This window comes from Manis javanica, chromosome 1 (assembly GCF_040802235.1).
Source record: "Manis javanica isolate MJ-LG chromosome 1, MJ_LKY, whole genome shotgun sequence".
NCBI classification, from domain to species: Eukaryota; Metazoa; Chordata; class Mammalia; order Pholidota; family Manidae; genus Manis; species Manis javanica.
The window spans coordinates 74,503,775-74,522,958 of record NC_133156.1 but is presented as its reverse complement, the minus strand read 5'-3'; the positions used below and the strand labels follow the sequence as shown (position 1 = coordinate 74,522,958).

The 19,184-nt window shown below is 39.8% G+C and overlaps 1 protein-coding gene across 1 annotated transcript in view; it reads left to right on the top strand.

The window, feature by feature from the left end:
- The window catches only part of ERAP2 (endoplasmic reticulum aminopeptidase 2), a 39,449-nt gene extending 23,788 nt beyond the window's left edge, over window positions 1-15,661 (top strand). Inside the window, 6 exon segments of the mRNA XM_037012014.2 lie at window positions 8,834-8,990; window positions 9,438-9,622; window positions 12,195-12,356; window positions 12,847-12,987; window positions 14,724-14,805; window positions 15,518-15,661. Coding sequence (XP_036867909.2) covers window positions 8,834-8,990; window positions 9,438-9,622; window positions 12,195-12,356; window positions 12,847-12,987; window positions 14,724-14,805; window positions 15,518-15,661 — 871 coding nt within the window.
- Window positions 15,662-19,184: the final 3,523 nt, after the last annotated feature.

Below are 19,184 nucleotides of genomic sequence, written 5' to 3'. Positions count from 1 at the left end.
AGCCGAGAAGTAGGCTATTATTAGCTGAAGGAGGTTTGTCTGTTCAAAGAAGAAACTCTGAGCAGATGACAGAGAAGATAAAAAATTTAAGACTAGGAAGAATGAAGAATACTGACAACTCAGCAAATGAAAACCAATCTTTCAAGTAGTTCCAGTCTTTTATCCTGTTTCTAGCCTATGAACAATGGGTAATCTAAATTAGCAGACAGAACCCTACAGTTATTGATGCATCAGTGGAAAAACAATAGTATTTTATTTACTAGGTGAACAGGTCAATGAAGTTTTTTAAGAGTATGAATTTTGGTTTAAATTTTGGCTTAAAACAGAAGATGTCATGTACTACCTCCTCAGTTATTGTTTGACCTGGGACAAATTATTTAACCTTCTTAAGCCTAAATGTTCTGTTCTTTAAAACTCCAGTTTTAAATACCAACATCTGTCACACAGGGTAGTTCTGAGGCCAGCATAAGAAAATGCAAGTAAAGCACTAAGCACAGAACCCGCTCAATAAATGTCAGCTGTTGGATTGTTAGTACTACCTGATAGAAGTAGTTTTAAAAGATGATGTGTTGAGTATGAAGATGAGATGACCACATAAAAAAATGCATTTCAAATAATGCGAAGTTGGAAAAAAGCAGGTGAATTTGTGTATTATTACATTTGCAGCCAAATAGGAAAAAAAAAGCTGAAAGGAGATTCTCAAAGCGCTACTAGTGAATATCTATGGTAATGCAGTTATGAGTCTTTTTTCCCTTTTTTTCTAATCTCAATTGTTTTGTAATTTGTTTATATTACTTTTATAATAAAAGTAATTGTATAAAGAAACCATTTAAAACCCTCATTATTGATCTAAATATTTTTATGTGCTACTCTTCCTTGCTAATACATATCTCTTCCTCCCCAGCTTTATAAAATACCTATTTAAGAGTTAAAGGAAGTAATCAGCCATCACATTTAGTTTTGGAGACAAGATTTGACCCAAAAGTGTATATTTAATTGGGTTTTCATGCTTATTAAATATAATTTAAGACTTGGATTTCATCTGAGTTGAGTGGAATTAAAATGACAACTTTAATTTCCTTACAGAAAAACTATTTGTTTCTTTTACTCTCACATCATAAAATGAAGTCCCAAATTGGTTCCTCAGGAATACAGTTTTATTTCACAAAGGTGCAGTTTAGCTGTAACTGTGTACATAAGTAAATATAGAATTTTCCTGTTGGGCTGAAGTGTGTGCTTATATACACATTTAGTCTTCACCAAACAAACACTCAAATAACACTTTGAGCATTGATTGAAACAGAGAGCAGGTGGTGAGGAGCTGGATTTTATTAAACAATAACCATATTTTAAAAAGGCATGCCTTCTAATGAATGCCATAATTAAAAATTTTTAAGTAGGTAAATATAAAATTAAATAATGACATTTGTTTTAGTAAGCAATAAATTAGGCTCAGCCAAAAAAGAAATACAGGATTAATATAAAGTAACTTTTATGTGTTAAGCATTCTCTTTTAAATTGTGACCTTAGAATATACCACCTAGTTTCTTCCTGTTGCTACTCCTTTGAGGTATCATTTGTGAAGGGCCCCCACCAGTAAGATGGCGAACTTCCGGCTTCTCTTCCAGGTCCTCGGTTCCCGACGGCGCCACCTGAAGACCAATCACCTCTCGCCCCCCTCCCAATCCCAGCACCTAGCCAATAGCCACCAGCCCCGTAGAAGTAACACCACAATCACCCCATGCCCCTTCCTATATAACCCAGCACCTTTCCCTAATAAAGAGGATTTCTTCCGTGAATTGCTGCTGTGTGTCACTCCTTTCCTTTCATTGGTGCCAAAACCCAGGAGACGGGACACCCCAACTGGGCCCCTCGTCCTCTTTTTCCGGCACTGGCTCATCACACTCACCACTCCTCTCTGGCCTTTAGGTAAGTTTTCCCCCGGAGTGGGCCACTCTTCCCCGAGCTATCGCAGTGCCATTGACCGTGATCGTCCCGCAAGGCCCTGACGCTCAGGGACGAGGAGGGAACTCTCCCCGCCTCAGGCCTTCACAGCTGCTGCGGACCCTCAGGCCCCTCCTCCAACAGCCATAAACGAGGTGACTCCTTTGCGGATGAAAACGCTCCCTTTTTCCCCCCTCCTCCTTCTGTTCCATCCGCCGAAATCCGTTCCGTCCGCGGAAAATTCCTAGTACTAGGTACCTCGTGACTCCGGCACTCTGCCTTCTTAGGGAAGTCTGGGTGACGACCCACACTTCCTAAGAAATTCCAACTCGTATACGAGTTTCCGCAGACCACCAAGGATCATCGGGGATGCCCTTTGTCTCCTTGTGGTCTGCCTCCAGTCCAAGGATTTCCGTTCGTCTTCTCCTGCTTGTCTCCTTCTCTGTCCTTTAGCCATGGGAGCCTCCTCATCCCTCCCTGAAAGTTCACCTCTTGAATGCCTGCTTAAGCATCTGGCTACCCTCTCCCTGACACCTGATATAAAACCAAAACTTCTCCGTAAATACTGCTCCCAAGATTGGCTGACATACCCCCTAGACAATAACAACCAATGGCCTGCAGGGGGAACTCTTGATTCTAACATCACTCACAATCTCTTTAACTACTGCCAGCGCCTGAAAAAATGGAAGGAGATTCCCTATATCGAAGCTTTCTGCCTCCTCCCCCCCCAACCCCCCCAAGTTCTCCTAGCCTGCAAGCCGCCACCCCCGCAGAAGCCTCCCGTTCACTCCCTTCCCCTTCTTCTCCTACAACAGCCCTTCTCCCTTCCTCCCCCACCATCTCCTCCCCCATCTCACCTCCTCCGCCTTTGTCCCACGCAGATTAAGCCTGAGCCTTTTAGCCCCCCTTTAACTAGGTCCCGGGGGCCTTCTCCATCTTTGCCCTCATCACCTGTTTCTCCCCTGTTGGGGACCGCCTTTGTCTTCTCACATGTTTGTAGGCAGAATGAGAAAGCACCTTCCCCCATGTCTGAATGCAGCATAGGAAAGCACAAGCTTGAGAACAACCGGTGCAGTCCTTGGAAGTTATCTGTCCACAAAAACATATCTTGTCCTCGAAGACGAGCCAAGACTCCTCACTCTGAAAATAGGGAGACCTTGAAGATGTGTAGAAACACCACCCCTGTTTCTAGCTATGCCCTTCCCCCACTTGCCTATGTGGCAGGAATAGAGAACAAAAAACATTGTTTACGCATTCCATAAGCAACTAACTGGAGCCCTGCTTTAGCTCTGTTGGTAGAGCATGGGACTTTTAACCTCAGAGTCGTGAGTTCAAGCCCAATTGGAGCGACAGAGGCAAGCAGCTGGGCTACTGGCTGGTGACGTGTGGGAGTGTCAGCCCTCCCAGTTCTTTCTATCTTTCTTTATTTTCTTTGCCCCCCTTCCGCATTTCAGGACCTGCTCGACTAGGCGTGGCTGGACCGTGTCACTCCCCCACAGACTAAGCCAGAACCCTTCAGTCCCCCTCAGACTCAGTCCTGAGGGCCTCCCAAAATTATTGCCCTCCTCCACGACGTAGTTTAGACAGACTCACTCAAGCCCTATTACAGTATACCAGCCTTGATCCAGAAACGCCTGATGGAAGACATGTCCTTATGAGATACTTCCTAGCTCAAAGCTACCCCGACATTAAAGCTAAACTCAAAAAGTTAGAACAGGGCCCTGCTACCCCACAGACTGAGATCCTAACAGTGGCCTTTAAAGTCTTCCATAACTGGGAGGAGGAGAAAGAACGCCGTAAACAAAAGGCTGATCAGGCCAATTTCCAAATGTTGGCCCAGCTGATAAAACCACAACCTGGGCGCCCTTCTACAAACAAGCGCCCCCCAGGAGCTTGTTTCAAGTGCAGACAAGAATGACATTTGTCAAGGGCGTGCCCCTCCCCAAGATCTCCTACCACCCCATGCCCCAGATGCCACAAAAAGGGCCCCTGAGGGTCTGATTGCCCAGCCACCCGAAGGGGAGGCTGAACGAACAATCCCTATCCTAGGCCCACTGTAGTGGGGCTAGCAGAAGAAGATTGACGGGGCCCGGGGGCTTCTCGCCAGGCCATTTCCATCACCAAACAGGAGCCCAGGGTTACTTTAACAGTAGACGGTCGCCCCATCTCCTTCCTCCTAGATACAGGAGCCACCTTCTCAGTCTTGCGAGAATACCGGGGCCCTACCACGCCTGCCATTACTCCTGTAGTTGGGGTAGGAAGTAAACAGATTTTCCCATTAACCCCCCCCCTTTATGCACAATCCAAGACAATCCCATACCTTTCTCCCACTCCTTCCTGGTTATGCCCCAGTGTCCCATCCCTTTACTAGGATGGGACATCCTTTCTCTCCTCCACGTTTCCATAACTATATCCACTTCCACAGCCCCCAGTACTCCCTTTCTGATGGCCCTCATAGCCGACGACCCCCCTCTACCCAATGAAAGCTCCGGTTCCGCCCTCATACACCCTGTAAATCCCAAAGTTTGGGACATTACAAGCCCCTCCGTAGCTCTATGTCCTCCTGCCTCTATCAAATTACATGACCCCTCTTCCCAAGATTTTTTCGCCTTCACCTGGATAGACCCATATACAAGACATTCTGAACAACTCACTTGGACAGTTTTGCCACAAGGCTTCCGAGATAGTCCCCATATTTTTGGACAGGTCCTAGCTCAAGAACTCGAACAGTTTCCTCATGAGCACTCTGAGTCCACCTTATTACAATACGTAGATGATCTTCTACTCTGTAGCCCCTCATGGGAACAGTCTCAACTTGACACTGCCTCCCTACTTAACCTTCTAGCTTCCAGAGGTTATCAAGTATCCCCCATCAAAGCTCAAATCTCTTCCCCTCCTGTCACTTACATCAGATTCCTTCTATCTCAACAAAGAAAGTCCATTACCTTAGACAGAAAACGGCTCCTCTCTGACCTGCCCGTTCCCAAAACCAAGACAGAAATCCTTTCCTTTCTAGGCCTGGCTGAGTATTTTAGAGTGTGGATCCCTAACTTCTCCCTGTTGGCAAGACCCCTATACGACCTCAGCAAGGGTCCCCCTGAAGAACCATTATCCTCCTCATCCTGACACTCCTTCATTAAGCTCCATCAAGCCCTTGTGGAAGCCCCAGCTCTCCATCTTTCTGATTTGTCAAAGCCCTTCTCATAAATTCATGAGAGGTCCAGTCAAGCTCTAGGAGTCCTAGGCCAATATTATGGCCCATCCTTTGCCCCAGTAGCTTATCTCTCCAAGCAATTAGACCCCACAGTTCAGGGATGAGCCCCCTGCTTATGGGCATTAGCTGCTGGACAGCTCTTGCAGAAAGAAGCTCATAAACTGACATTCAGGGCACCCCTTACCTGAAAGATCACCTGAAAGATCTCTTAACCTACAAAAGTTTACAGACTCTCCCTCCCTCCAGACTCCTCACCTTACTGTCCTCTTTCGTCCAAAATCCCGTTCACCCCCTTTGCCATCCATACCCGAATCATGACTTTTTCCTCCTTTACTGCTCTCTTGCTTTTTTTTCTCATTCCTATTGTCTTCCCGGCCACCCCAGCCTCCTTTGTATGGCAATTCAAAGTCAGACAGACTTACACACAGCATCAAACAAAAGTTACTGCCCTCATTGCCACATCAGACTGCCCTCTGGAAGGCTGCTCTAAGCCTTTATATCTCCACTTTCCTCCCTCCACCGAGTGTTCACTAGCAGCTACCTTTATTCTCCCTACCTCTGCTTCCTCTATGACCAAAGACAAGCCTATTGCAGGCGATGGCAACACACTTACGGGGGATGTCCCTACTGGTCTTGCACCATTCACTACATGGGTAACTTCCAGTACCCACAGTATTACTCCTCCAACCGTTTCATGAAATATCCCAACGGCTCATTCGCCTTATCAATCCCAGATCCCTGGGACTCTCGATGGGCCACAGAGTCACAGCCTCAGTTTACTATGGGGGGTCCTCAACCCCCCATGGTACCCTTCATATCTCTCGAGAGTATGTTCCCTCTCACTCCCAGATCTCTCAAGTTACATCAGATATCGGACATTCCGAAAAAGTCATTATCCAAACTCTTGACGGCGCCTCTTCATCTTCCTATTCTTCCTACTCTTGGTTACAGCTCATTCAAGACACCACCATCTTTCTCAACCACACCCTCAACACCACCAATTGTTTCTTGTGCGCATCACTGCAGCGCCCACTGCTGGCCGCCGTGCCCCTCGATATTTCCAACTACTCCTTCCATGCAGAAAGACAACCCCTCCGCCCCCTGGCAGACATACCCCTATGAGAACCAGAATACCCAGATAATCTCACCATCCACCACTGTGTAGGCCCAACTCCACCCCCCTCCAGCGCACTTCGCTGCCTCTCTATCTACACCCCTACCTCTGGCTCTAAGACTTTTACGCAACTGGGACGCTTCTTTTGGTGTAATGGCAGTCTTTTCAACTCACTGCCTCCCAACTCCGATACACCCTGCATTCTCGTCACCCTAATCCCACAGCTTACACTTTACAGCATGGCAGAATTTCTTGAGCTCCAACTTCCCTTGCCCTCATGCACAAAAAGGGCTGCTTTCCTTCCCATCATGGTCGGTATCTCTTTGACCACCTCAGCCATTGGGGCAGGGTTTTTGGGAGGAGCCTTGGGTCACCCTCTGTGGGCAGTTAGAGATCTCAACGCCAAACTTGAGGGAGCCCTGACATCCACTGCTGATTCCCTAGCCTCTCTCCAAAGACAAGTCACTTCACTAGCTGAAGTCACCCTTCAAAACCGGCGGGCCTTAGATCTGCTTACAGCCGAGAAGGGCGGCACCTGCATCTTCCTTCAAGAAGAGTGCTGCTATTACATCAACGAATCCAGCATTGTAGAAACTGACATTACCAAACTCACCAACCTTGCCTCCAGCCTCCACTCTGCTTCCAATTCCAACCCATTCTCTTCAATACTAACAAACCCCCTCCTCACCTGGCTCTGGCCCATTGCAGGCCCCATAATAGTCATTCTTCTCGTCTGTCTCTTCTTACCCTGTATAATAAAGTTCATCAAATCCCAAGTCGGAAAAATCTCTAATCAAACTTTCAACCAGCTTTTACTCAGGAACTATCAGCTTCTGGCCACAGAAGATCCCTCACCCTCACGTAACCTCCTCACCACACGCTGAGATGGACCCCTCTCTCTGCTGGAAACTGTTCCTAGAAACAATGGCCGGAGACACCTGGCTCCTGGCACCCGTGTCCTCTTGGCACCATTAGAATCAACAAGTCCTCGACCTATGGTTACAGGGAACCTTCATTGATTTCCAACCTGAAGAAGTCCACATCTACTCGTCCTTACTGCGGGGAGTCCTATCAACCCTTTCCTCCCAATCCTCAAGCCCTCACTCCCTTCTCTGCCCCCGTTCAGCAGGAAGCAGTCAGAGAGAAAGCAACATCACAACCCCATAGAGGAGAAAGGGGGAAATGAAGGGCCCCCACCAGTAAGATGGCGAACTTCCAGCTTCTCTTCTGGGTCCTCGGGTCCCGACGGCACCACCTTAAGCCCAATCACCTCTCGCCCCCCTCCCAGTCCAGCACCTAGCCAATAGCCACCAGCCCCGTAGAAGTAACACCACAATCACCCTATGCCCCTTCCTATATAACCCAGCACCTTTCCCTAATAAAGCGGAATTCTCCATTGAATTGCTGCTGTGTGTTGCTCCTTTCCTTTCAATTTGCACTGCTTATGAGACTACACATGTGGGAAGGAATAGTGATATTTTGTGGATTTGTGTTTTAAAAAATACAGCAAACCATAGAATCAGAGAGCATATGGTTCAGCACTCTCTGTCTTTAGATGAAATGTTCAGAAAATTTTCCTTAAGTCTCTTTTAAAGCAGCATGTCATTGTGATTGAAAAAGTCACAACAAAAGTTGTTTCTTTTTCACTTCATTTCTTTCTGGTTTCAGTTTCCTCCTCTTAGAAAAGAATTTTAAAGCTTTAAAACCCAAAGGAGGTAAAGCATTATGTTAATAAAAAATTCAACAGAGACATCCTTTGTTCTGGAATCTGTTTCTATATCAATCTATTATGCTTAATCTGGGAGTTAGATGCTGGCAGGAATGGCTTCTATACCCTACGGGGACACAGGTCCTCTCAGAAACACATGTGAGAACACTTTACAAAAATGACAATATAATGGTTTATTTCCTCTACAGAAGGGACCCTAACATTCTGATATTCAGAATAATTGTTTTATTGCTTGTTCTTCTCATTAAAAAAAAAAAGTATAGAGAAGGCATATAATTTTAGAAACTAAATAGATTCTTTCAAAAAATGAAATACTTGATTTGCCCTATTCAGAATAAATTGCTATTTCTCTGTTAGTCTCTAGGAGGGATATCAAAAAGAGAAAAGACAAGGCACCTATCCTTAAGTTCCAAATTCACTTAGAGGAACAATTCAAATGCACAAGTTAAACAATTAGAGAATGACATGATACATAAAAACTGATATTATTTGGTACTAAATATTAATGTTAGCTAACATTTCATTTAGAAAGCTCTTACTGTGTGCTAAACATTATTCAAAGTGCTCTACATATATTAACTCATTTAGTCCTTACAAATGTAGAAGATACTATTATTATCCCCATTTGTAGAGGGAGGAGGGCCACTGAAGCCCAGAGAGGCTAGGTAATTTGCCCATATCACACAGCTAAGCAGTGGCAGAGCAAGGATTTAAACTAAATGGTCGGGCTATAATGAACAGCTCCTGTTATTGCTCTCCACATCACATTTGTTTGAATATTAAGAACTGTAAGATATGTGAACAAACCACTGACATTTGTTTTATATCTCAGTGCAGGCAGGTTGAACCTAGACAAAGCCCTTGACCTGACTCACTATCTCCCATGTGAAACAAGCACCCCTACACTTCTCAAAGATTTGGGGTACTTAGAATTGTTTTACCACATGATGGACAGAAGGAATATTTCAGATGTCACTGAAAACCTCAAGGTTTGTTACCTTCAGAAAATTCCTTAAGTAAATACACAGTGTCTAGAGGATCAGTGAGATTTTGTCTGTTTTGTGTGAACTCTTAGGGATAAACCTTCAAGAGGCTGACAGCACAGTCCACACCACAGCATCTAATGGTTGGATGTCCCTTGTTCCTTGTCATCACCAGCCTGAGAGCTTGGGCATGAGCAAAACCTCCCTCCTAAAGGTGATTCTACCTTTTATCAATTGATACACCTCTCTGAGATAGGAAATTACAATGGATTTTTAATGCAAAAACTCTTGAGTGCGGTGGGTGGGGGCCAGAAAAAGAAATACACATTTAAGTCGTTCTGTGTTTGGGAAAAGGTTCATGCAGACCATTTAGAGCTGAGCCCTTTCTATGGGTAAGAGCTGTGTTAAGAACTAAATTTAGCCTTTCTGTAAACCATCCTGTGCTTTCTGCAGCATTACCTTCTCGGGTATTTTAAGTCAGTGATTGACATGCAAAGCTGGAGCGACAAGGGCTCAGTCTGGGACAGGGTACTTCGCACGGAAGTCTTAAAGCTGGCCTGTTACCTGAACTATGATCCTTGCATCCAGAAGGCAACTGAACTCCTTTCGCAGTGGATGGAATCCAGTGGAAAATTAAAGTAGAACAAGATTTCTGTCTTATTCTTTGTTTCTTTCACTTTGATGTAAAAGTCTTTGATCAAGCAAGACATTAGATCTAAAACTTTTTAGTGAGGATAGGTAAAAAAAAAAAAAGCCGTATTGGGAATTACATGCCTTTGTTTCATGTTTCCACGTAATAAGTGCTTAGGAGATTTTTGTGGGAAGGAAGGTTTAGGTCCCTTCAGGGGAGAGCTAATAAATGCTGGTATGGTAGTAGAAAGCTAGCCAGGAGGTAGAAGAAGGGGAATGCCCAATCCCCAAAAGTGAGGCCTTTTAAAGACAAAAAGCAATGTGAAATACACATGCAGTTAAAGAACCAGTGATCATTTGATTAAACTTCTAAAAAAAAGTGGAGGGTGCCTTTTAAGAAATGTGTTTACTTGCTCATTTACATTCCTTACTTCCACAGACAAAGTCTTGGCCCCCAATTTCATCTTTGATGGGAAACTGATGATTTGGGCCATCCATAGGATACATGGTGACAAAATTTATTCTGGTGGTTATTATAGTCAGGAAGAGGCACTCAGAAATTAAATGGATTATGTTGAGTTCAGTTTAATAGCTATAACTCATAGATACTAACAGACCCTACAATCTTTTCAATGTAAGCCTGGATTTCTGTCCAACACATAATTTTATATTATTACTGCTGAATTCTGACTCTAGAGTTGGATGTTTTGAGAAATCAAATTTATATGTGAATTAAGGAAAATTTATTTTCTAAAATAGAAGAAAAAATTTCACACCATTAGTACCATGTAATGTATAGGGTCACTTTTTCCTGTGCCAGACTGCTATGGTAGGCTATTGTAATTTCTCTCCACATCACTAATCTCAGTGAGCTTTTTGAAATCCTTTCTTTAACTCTTCTTTAAAAAGAAAGTAATTCCACTTCGCTTCCTTTCATACTTTTCTGATCATTGAGATTTAAGACAATCATGAGTTTTAGAAAAAATATCTTTCCACAGTATTATTCTTTTTTTATTTTCATGTTTGGGTTGTATGAGTGAGGCCAGAATGTAAAAAACAGCTTGCTGCCCTGTAATACAACAGAATATTCTTCCATGTTTATATTCATTACAAGAAGGATGATCTTACCTGCAGTAACCCATTTATAGTAGATGTGATGGTTCAGCATGTTGAAAAGGATATTATGTCTATGAAAATATTCTGGGTACAGCTCATTTATGCTTATAATCAATAATAATTAAATATTGTAGAGTATTTTTTCCCTTAACTTCAAGACTGCTAGTATTAATCCTAATGAAAAATTTCCTTTCATAGATTAATTGATTATTTCATTCATTCATAAATTCAAAACATAACACTTGGTTGTCATGGTGCCTGTGTGTCAGGCACTGCTTGTAGGTGCTAAGGGTAAAGTAAGGAACAAAATAACTATGTGTCCTACCTTCAAGGAACTTTCGATGTATTTGTTACAAATTTTCATCAATGTGCACAGGTAAACACACTAAAATCAAAACAATGTGGATTATAATTTAATTGCCCAATCCTTGTTTTCTGATTCAAATGGCACTTGAGGTATTTAAGTACATATAACACAGTGGAAATAGCACAGACATTAAAGTCAGAGGTTTAAATCCCATCCCCAAAGTGGTCAGTTATACCACCTTGTGCAAATTACTTCATTTTCCTGAGTGTTATTTCCACCATTAAGAAGCTGAGATAACTATCTCACTGGGTAGCTTTGACAGTTGATGAAAGGTACAGAGTAGAATACAATCCCTACCATGTGGACACTGCATGATAAATGCAGATTTTTCTGCCCCATGCCCACTCCTCTGTGTTGTGATTTTTCTAAGCCATCAGTATGACTATCAGTTATTATTGATCTAATGATATTTTGGATTAAAAATCATAGAACAGATTAGAATCAAAACTAGTTAATATACTATAGGGCAATGAAATCTAAAAATCATGGTGTCTTGTTTAGGTGGAGAGAAAATATTATTATATCTTTATTATATTATATGTATAATATTATATTTAAAATAATATTATTATATATTACCAATTTTGCAAAATTATAAAATGACTGAATCCTAATCAATTGTACTAAATTACAATTTTCTAGACCTAAAGAGTCAGATGATCTTCAGATAGGCCAGTTAGAAAATACTCTTAATATGACATTAAAGCAGCACATAGTATTCTTTTACAAAAAAATCATACAGCACCAATACTTGTTATTTAGTGATAGAATTCTGTATAAAGAAGTGCTTTTATGTTTTAGAATATCTTTCATGTATTGATTCCATCAACTTTCTGTTTTCATCTATGATAGGTTAAAATGTTACGATTATTCTCCTTGCTAACATGTTATCATCATTAAGGAAAAACTACAAGTAATTTGCAAGGTAAAATTACCTAAGATATTTTAATAAAAATTTAGCAGAAAAAAAAGGTTTAATGTACTAAGTACTGGAAATAACTCAGGGATGAGTCTGTTGTAGCAATTTAAAATTGTACTAGGAAAAAACATTTTTCTTTCACAGAACTTTTTCTTCACTTTTGTACTTCATATTACAGCATTTCAACAGACGTTTTAAAGATTGTGTATTCCGTGGGTGCTCAGACAACAGTAGGATGGAATTACCTTTTAGAGCAATACAGACTGTCAATGTCAGGTGCTGAAAAAAACAAAATTCTGTATGCATTGTCAACCAGCAAACATCAGGAAAAGTTAATGAAGTAAGTGTATTCATTTAACTAAGTTGTTAAAAGTAAACTGACACAAATTCAGTGAGGTCACTAAAATTTCAGTCACCAGTTTCAAAGGCGTAAAATAATCGTATCATGCTTTAAATGTCTTTGAGTTTACTTCTAAAAATATATGTATATATTGACAAAATGCAAATAGTGAAAACAGATATTCCCTAGTTATTCATTATGTGATTGATATGAGACAAATGTTTATAAGTTATTGCAAAAATATAAGATGGTATATAAGATGCTAATCAAAGTTCTTGAAATAATAAGTGAATAAAATTACTGCTATAAAAAAGTAAAAGTTTATTTGGAGCATTAAAAATGTTAGCCAATAGAGAATTTATGACCATTTGTGGTAAATTATACCTTTACCATGCCTCTTTTTCTCCTATCCTTTTAATAAATTGGTAGTCTGAGTTAATTTCCATTATATAACATACCATAAAAAATCAAGTGGCTTTTATTTTTTCAGATTAATTGAACTAGGAATGGAAGGAAAGGCCATTAAGATGCAGGACTTGTCTGCTCTTCTTCATGCGATTGCCAGAAATCCAAAAGGGCAGCAATTAGCCTGGAATTTCCTAAGAGAAAATTGGACCACTCTCCTCAAAAAGTTGGTATTCATTTACATTTAATGTGTTCTTATACTCAGATGTCTCAGTCGACTAAAACCAGGTGTAATCAAGTGTCCCCTGAAGCATGAGAATGACACCATTTTTACCCAAATGAAGCTTATTGGTTTTAAAACTAAAATAAGCACAAAATACCCTGTCCAGGTGCAAGGGAGAAGAATGAGAAGTGAACGGAAAAGTGATTTCTCTGATTTTGCCTAGGCAAAGAATTGCTAGGAACAAATATGAGTTGACCTGGTCCTCAGCCTCACCCACCCCACAACTCCTGGCTCTCTTACCAGTCCAAGAGAATCCAAGGAAGCCATATATAAGTGCATTAAACATACTTGGCTTGCTTTGTTAATGCAGTTTTGTTCTATGGGGAAGACTTCAGGAATTTTGATAAGAATTAACCCCACCCCAAGTTCCCCTGTGGAGGTTGCACAGTGGAGAGATTAAAGAAGCTGAAAGAAATTTGGTCAGAATTTTTTCAGGAGCTCCCCCGCCCAGCTCCCAAGGTAGATTGGCCCTGGGTCTTTCCTGGGCTTTCAAGTTTTGGGAGAACCAGAGATCACTCTAGTATGTTCCTGGGCCTAAAATATCCCCAGGAAGAGCCAGTAGTTTCTCTCACAACAAAACCTCCACTAAGGTGCTCAGTCATCCTTCATCCAAACCCAAAATGTCACCTATAAACTATGGAAAATATCCTGAATCAGAGCAATTTGCTCTGTTTATCTTAGTGTCAATTAGCATCTCTGATGCCAGTCATCTCAGTTCCTCTTCCTTCTCATTTCTTAGCCATAAAGGGCTTAGAGTCTCACAGACAGCTTTGTATAAGTAAAAAGCACATTTCCATCCTTCTCCTAGACCTTCAAGTGGTTGACATCCACATGAGATCCAAGTTAGAAACTTCCTTACAAAAAAAAATTGTGTTTCCTCAAAGATCCACTAGAAACATTGGTTTGGTTGTTTGCACAATAGTCAGTTCCCTCCTGAAATGACTTTTTCTGCAATGCTGTAGATTCTCTTTGTAACTGAAAATTTTACTCTTGCCCAACCATGTGCAGAGCCTAGATTTGGAACCATTTCTGAGATGTATCTGTGCTCTGCTTTTCAGCAAGCATCCCCTTGACCTAGTGTACAAATTCTCTATATAAGACCTTGGGGGTGAAGGATGCAGTCTGTGGCTGCAAATGAGGGCTCAGCCAACTGACACTGCCACAATAAATATGTTTAAACACAGTGGTGTCCAAAATGGGGTGAGGAAGTGTGAACCACATACATTAGAGTGCAGAAGAAAATATCACCATATTTATTATCTCGTATCTGATGCTATTAAATTTTTCTTTTTTATCCCAAATGTAGTACACATATATAACTCATGAATAAAAATATGTATATTGGGAAGTTGTTGGTCAAAAACTCTTTACTGATAGAGTACATAACAAAAAAAACTGTAGAAAATACTGCTTTAAACATGACCATTGCTGAATAAGCTAGTCTTATTTCCTAAAAAAAGCTTTTATTTTTTTGTCTTACAGTCAAATTTGATAAAATTCATAGCTTTGGAATTTTACTGGGTGAATATGTTATTCTTATGATAATTAATAGTATCTATTTTAATGCACAAGCTTGTCATACCATTATTGTTATGTATTTTTAAAATATATCATATAATAAGCATGAGGCCAGAATTTCTATTAAATCTATGAGGTTCCTTCTTATTTTCAATTTTCAGATTTGACTTGGGCTCATTTGCCATGAGAATGATTATCTCTGGAACAACGGCTCACTTTTCTTCTGAGGATGAGTTGAAAGAGGTTTGTGACTCTCTATTGCTAACAATTTAAAAATAAATGTTGAAGTTGTAGAATTAAAAGTAAATAAATGTGATCTGGTTTGAAGTTCTCATTTTATTAAAAGAAAATAAGTTATTTTTCCAATATCACATAGCAAGCTAATGGAAAGGACAGGGCTAGAACCTCTTAAAATACATGTGTTCATAGCATTTAAAATGAAAATTACACTTGAGAGATGAATCTTTTTGTATTATTTCATTCATATTGTGTCATAACACAAGTGATACATTGAAGTTTGGAAAAGCACTTAAAGGTCTTTTTAACAAAACTATGTACTATTGTTGGTAATTCTAATTTGCTTTTTTAGGCATCTAGTGTTTTATATCTTCTTTCCACAAAAGTACTGAAGTTATTTATCTTTTAAGCAGATTTGGATTCTAGAACTTAAATTATGCCTCACTTCTTACTCTATGACTTGACTCAGTCACTTAACTTCTTTACCCACAGTGTGCTCACTTGTAAGATAAGGATTTATCATTTCTGTCTTACTTTATTGTTTGAAGATAAAGTAAAATAATACATTAAAAGAGAGAAGAAGAAAATAACCTTTTAGAAGTTGGCAGAGAAATTTTTGCACCTGTGTTTGCATAATTTGAAAGCTGTTTGAAAACCTTTAGGGGAGAAAGTGTTTTTATGAACCATGTCAGTAGTTCTTTTCTTGCCTATTTTACAGGTGAAACTATTTTTTGAATCTCTAAATGCCCAAGGATCACATTTGTATATTTTTCAAATTATTCTGGAAGCTATATCCACAAATATTAAGTGGCTAGAGAAGAATCTTTCCCCTCTGAGGACTTGGCTACTGGTTCATATTTAAACGGTCAATAGACAGAGCACATCAGACTTGGACTATGTTTGCATGCAGTCGGCAAAGCTCAAGTCAAATTCCAGCTATTTTGTCTAACCAGGAAGAATCCTCAAGAAATCAGCCAGCACAGCAGCCTTCTGTCAGCTATTGGCTCTATGAGGGTAGAGCAGGTTCAGTAGACTATTAAAAAGTAAACTTCTTGAACAATGGAGATATGTGGAGATATAGATATACAGATATAACTATAATAATTTGGGCGCAACACAGACTATCTACATTGCCTCATACCATGCCATTATTTTGCTTCTTTGATGTTTTTTTTTAACATTGTTTAGTATCCTAGAGTTTGCCCAACTAGTTTTACCTCCAAGGAAACAACCAATCCATTAAAAAAAAAATTTCATTTGCAACTTTCCATCTTCTTACTCTCCCCCTCCTTAAACTTATCCTGAATAGTTCATTTAATTTTTACCATTCAGGGAAAATCTGAATCAAATTATGAGGTATAAGGATTAGGAAAACAGGAATTTAGTCACCAAATCTCAGATTATTAGAAACTGTATGTCAGAGTTTATCAAGAAAGTCAGGAGGATTTCTTGGCTTGAGCCTCACAATCATGAGGTGCCTCAGGATATCTGTTTGGGGTCATTTCCAAATAAAGTAAAATCTGCAGTAACAGAGGTACAGGAAAGAAATATGACACCACACCACTTTAATCCATACACTATTGCATGTTTTATAATTTTGAAGTTATATATAATATTCAATCATTTTAAAAGTTGCAGAATTAAATGTTACTGTGTATATTTCAGATTAACTCATGGTTTAATGTAATTATTTAAATGTATCATATTTTTTAACCCAGTTTAGCATTTCTTCATATTCTATGGGAACCTCTTGATCTCTGAAATGCTTTTCTAGGTGCTTCTCTTAATTGTTTGAATATGGAATAAGTAAAGAAAACACCACTTTAAATACAGGTAGTAAATTTAATAAATTCATGATCCCACCTGTGAATCATTATGAAATTATAAGTAAGTCCTAGAATGATTTGAATCAATACACAGATGATAGACTTAAGGGAAACTGGGGATGTTGGGGTGGTGGCGGGGTGGGGAGGGTGTTATCTAGTCCATTGTGGGGTGCCATCTTGAAGGTCTAGAGACCTTTCTATGGTGCCATAGAGACAGGATACAGTTTGGATGGACCCTGGGCACGATCCAATAGGTTTGTTAAGTTTGTTTTCGAATCATTACTTGGAATCTCTGAAGCACCTTTAACTCTAGATTTGACTGGATCATGGTCCTACTAACATTTCTATCACTCAGGTTTACTAAGTGATATCGCTCTAGAATTACAGGTAGGTTAGCATAAGGAAATCAAAAGAGTAAAGAATTCTACTTTTTTTTCCACCCAGATAATATGTAAATTAAGCAGCAAATGTGTATGTGTTTCTGTAGAACTGTGCCATTAACATTTCTGTAAATAGGTAAAGTTCTTTCTTTTGTATAGTAACTTACCTACCATAAATTTCCAAGTTTCTAATTCTCTTCCTTTTAGTTCCCTATTGAAATACACGTGTGATTTAGCAACTTCTGAAGAATTGAATACCAAAAGTAGCAATTCCATTATTTGATGAGAATGAACATGAGCGTTACTGTCACAATGTTTTAACAAATAAACAATTTTTTAAAAAATGAGAAGTATTGTACTTATTAGTGTGGTATTTCAAAATCTTTATGGTGGATACCAGACCCCCAAAACCAACTAAGACTTGGCTAAAGTTAGTTTTACCTTCTTGTACCCCGAATTAACAAACAAGTTGTGAAAAACTTATATACGAGATCATAAACAGATGATGGAGTGAGCAGACATTCTTCATGCCTCCCTCATTCTCCACAGAGACCCTGGGAGAATTCTGTGGTCTCTGTAGCCCATTTAGAAAAGAAATCTTTTAGATCAGGAGAGCCCAGACCCAGCAGATTGCTCTTTTTAGGCTACGTGTCATGAGAATGGGCACATCAGCCCTCCATTACCACCATGACAGGAATTTCTTGTCCTACCTCATGTGCATACGTCTGCATTTCATTCCTTGCTGTGTCATTGGGTCTACTTGAGGTTCCTGAGAAGTAAACCTGGCCAGGAGCTACTACAAAACATCCTGATTTTTCTGAGGGAAGTTCTGGGGGGTTTTTGTTTGTGTTGTGGGTCTTTTATTTTTTTTAATTGGGGAGGGGTTTATTCCATCCCAAACTACAAGGGGACCTCCGAATAGTCACAGAAGCTAGTTTTCCACCTGAACATGAATATCTCCCAAACACAAGGTTGTTGAAAATAGACACCTTTTCATTCTGCAATACCCCTTCATTTATATTCATTATTGGCTTTCTTATTCCATTAAACCAAGGGTCACCATATTTCATTTCAATGTGTAATGGTCACGGTTCACAAATTTTACATTTATAGACTTTAAATCAACTGTCGATTATCTTGTCTGCTTCCTGAAACCTTAATCTCATCAAAATCATGTCCCCAAATCATTAGGAAGAGAGGTGAAAAGGATTATGAAAGAAGTGGGTTTGCTGAGTTGAAGCACATGAGCGTTTTATATAATCTAATGTTTTAATAGATATAGCCAGGTTATTTTCCTGAAAGGAAGTATTAATTTACTTTTTCTTACCCCTGTTTCCTGTACCTGTTAGTATCTTATATCTAGTAATACTTTCCATGGTAAAGTGCAGTTTCCAGATATTTACATAGTTACATGCCACTAGTTTTCTTTTGGTTGGTATTTGCTTGATAAATCTTTCTGTATCCTATTACTTTGAATTTTTCTGTATCTCTTAGTTTCAGGTGAATATTTCTGTAAACAGACTATACCTGAATTTTGTTTCTTCTTATGCTCTCCAACTTGAGCAGACCTAAGCTTGTCATCTGTCTACTCCACTCTCAAAAGCATAAAGACTGAAGCTTCACATGCTCTCAAGCTAAATGTTGCCTTCAGCCTTCTGCTTAACCCTCAGGGTTCCTGCCTTTGCTTAGGTTTTGATCCTTGAGTATTCATTACTAACTTTCCAGGTTATCAATGCATTAGAACAATTTAAAAATGTACTTTATTCTACATTTCCATTTATTTTTAGCAAGAAGGTCATTCAGGGTACCCAGTCTAGCATAGTCCCAGAAGCCATAATAATTTATTTTGCAATATGCAAATGGCTGACACTTTTACCTAAGAGGCTCCTTAGCATGGAAATTGGTTTGTGGTATTGACTACGTAGTACTGAGTTCTCATAAATAAGGTTATAGGATGCCTAACACTATATCACACTTAGAACATCAGCAGTATAAGTAAATCATTTGTTCAGGATTTAAATCAGGAAAATTTTCCGATATTCATGGGGAGAAATGATTAGAAAGTCCGAGAAATACAGACTTAACTAACAAGATAGAAAAACATTCCTAGGCTTCAATCACTTCTTCAAACTTTACTTTTGCAGCCATAACATCAAGATCTTTTGGTAATTTGTTCTTT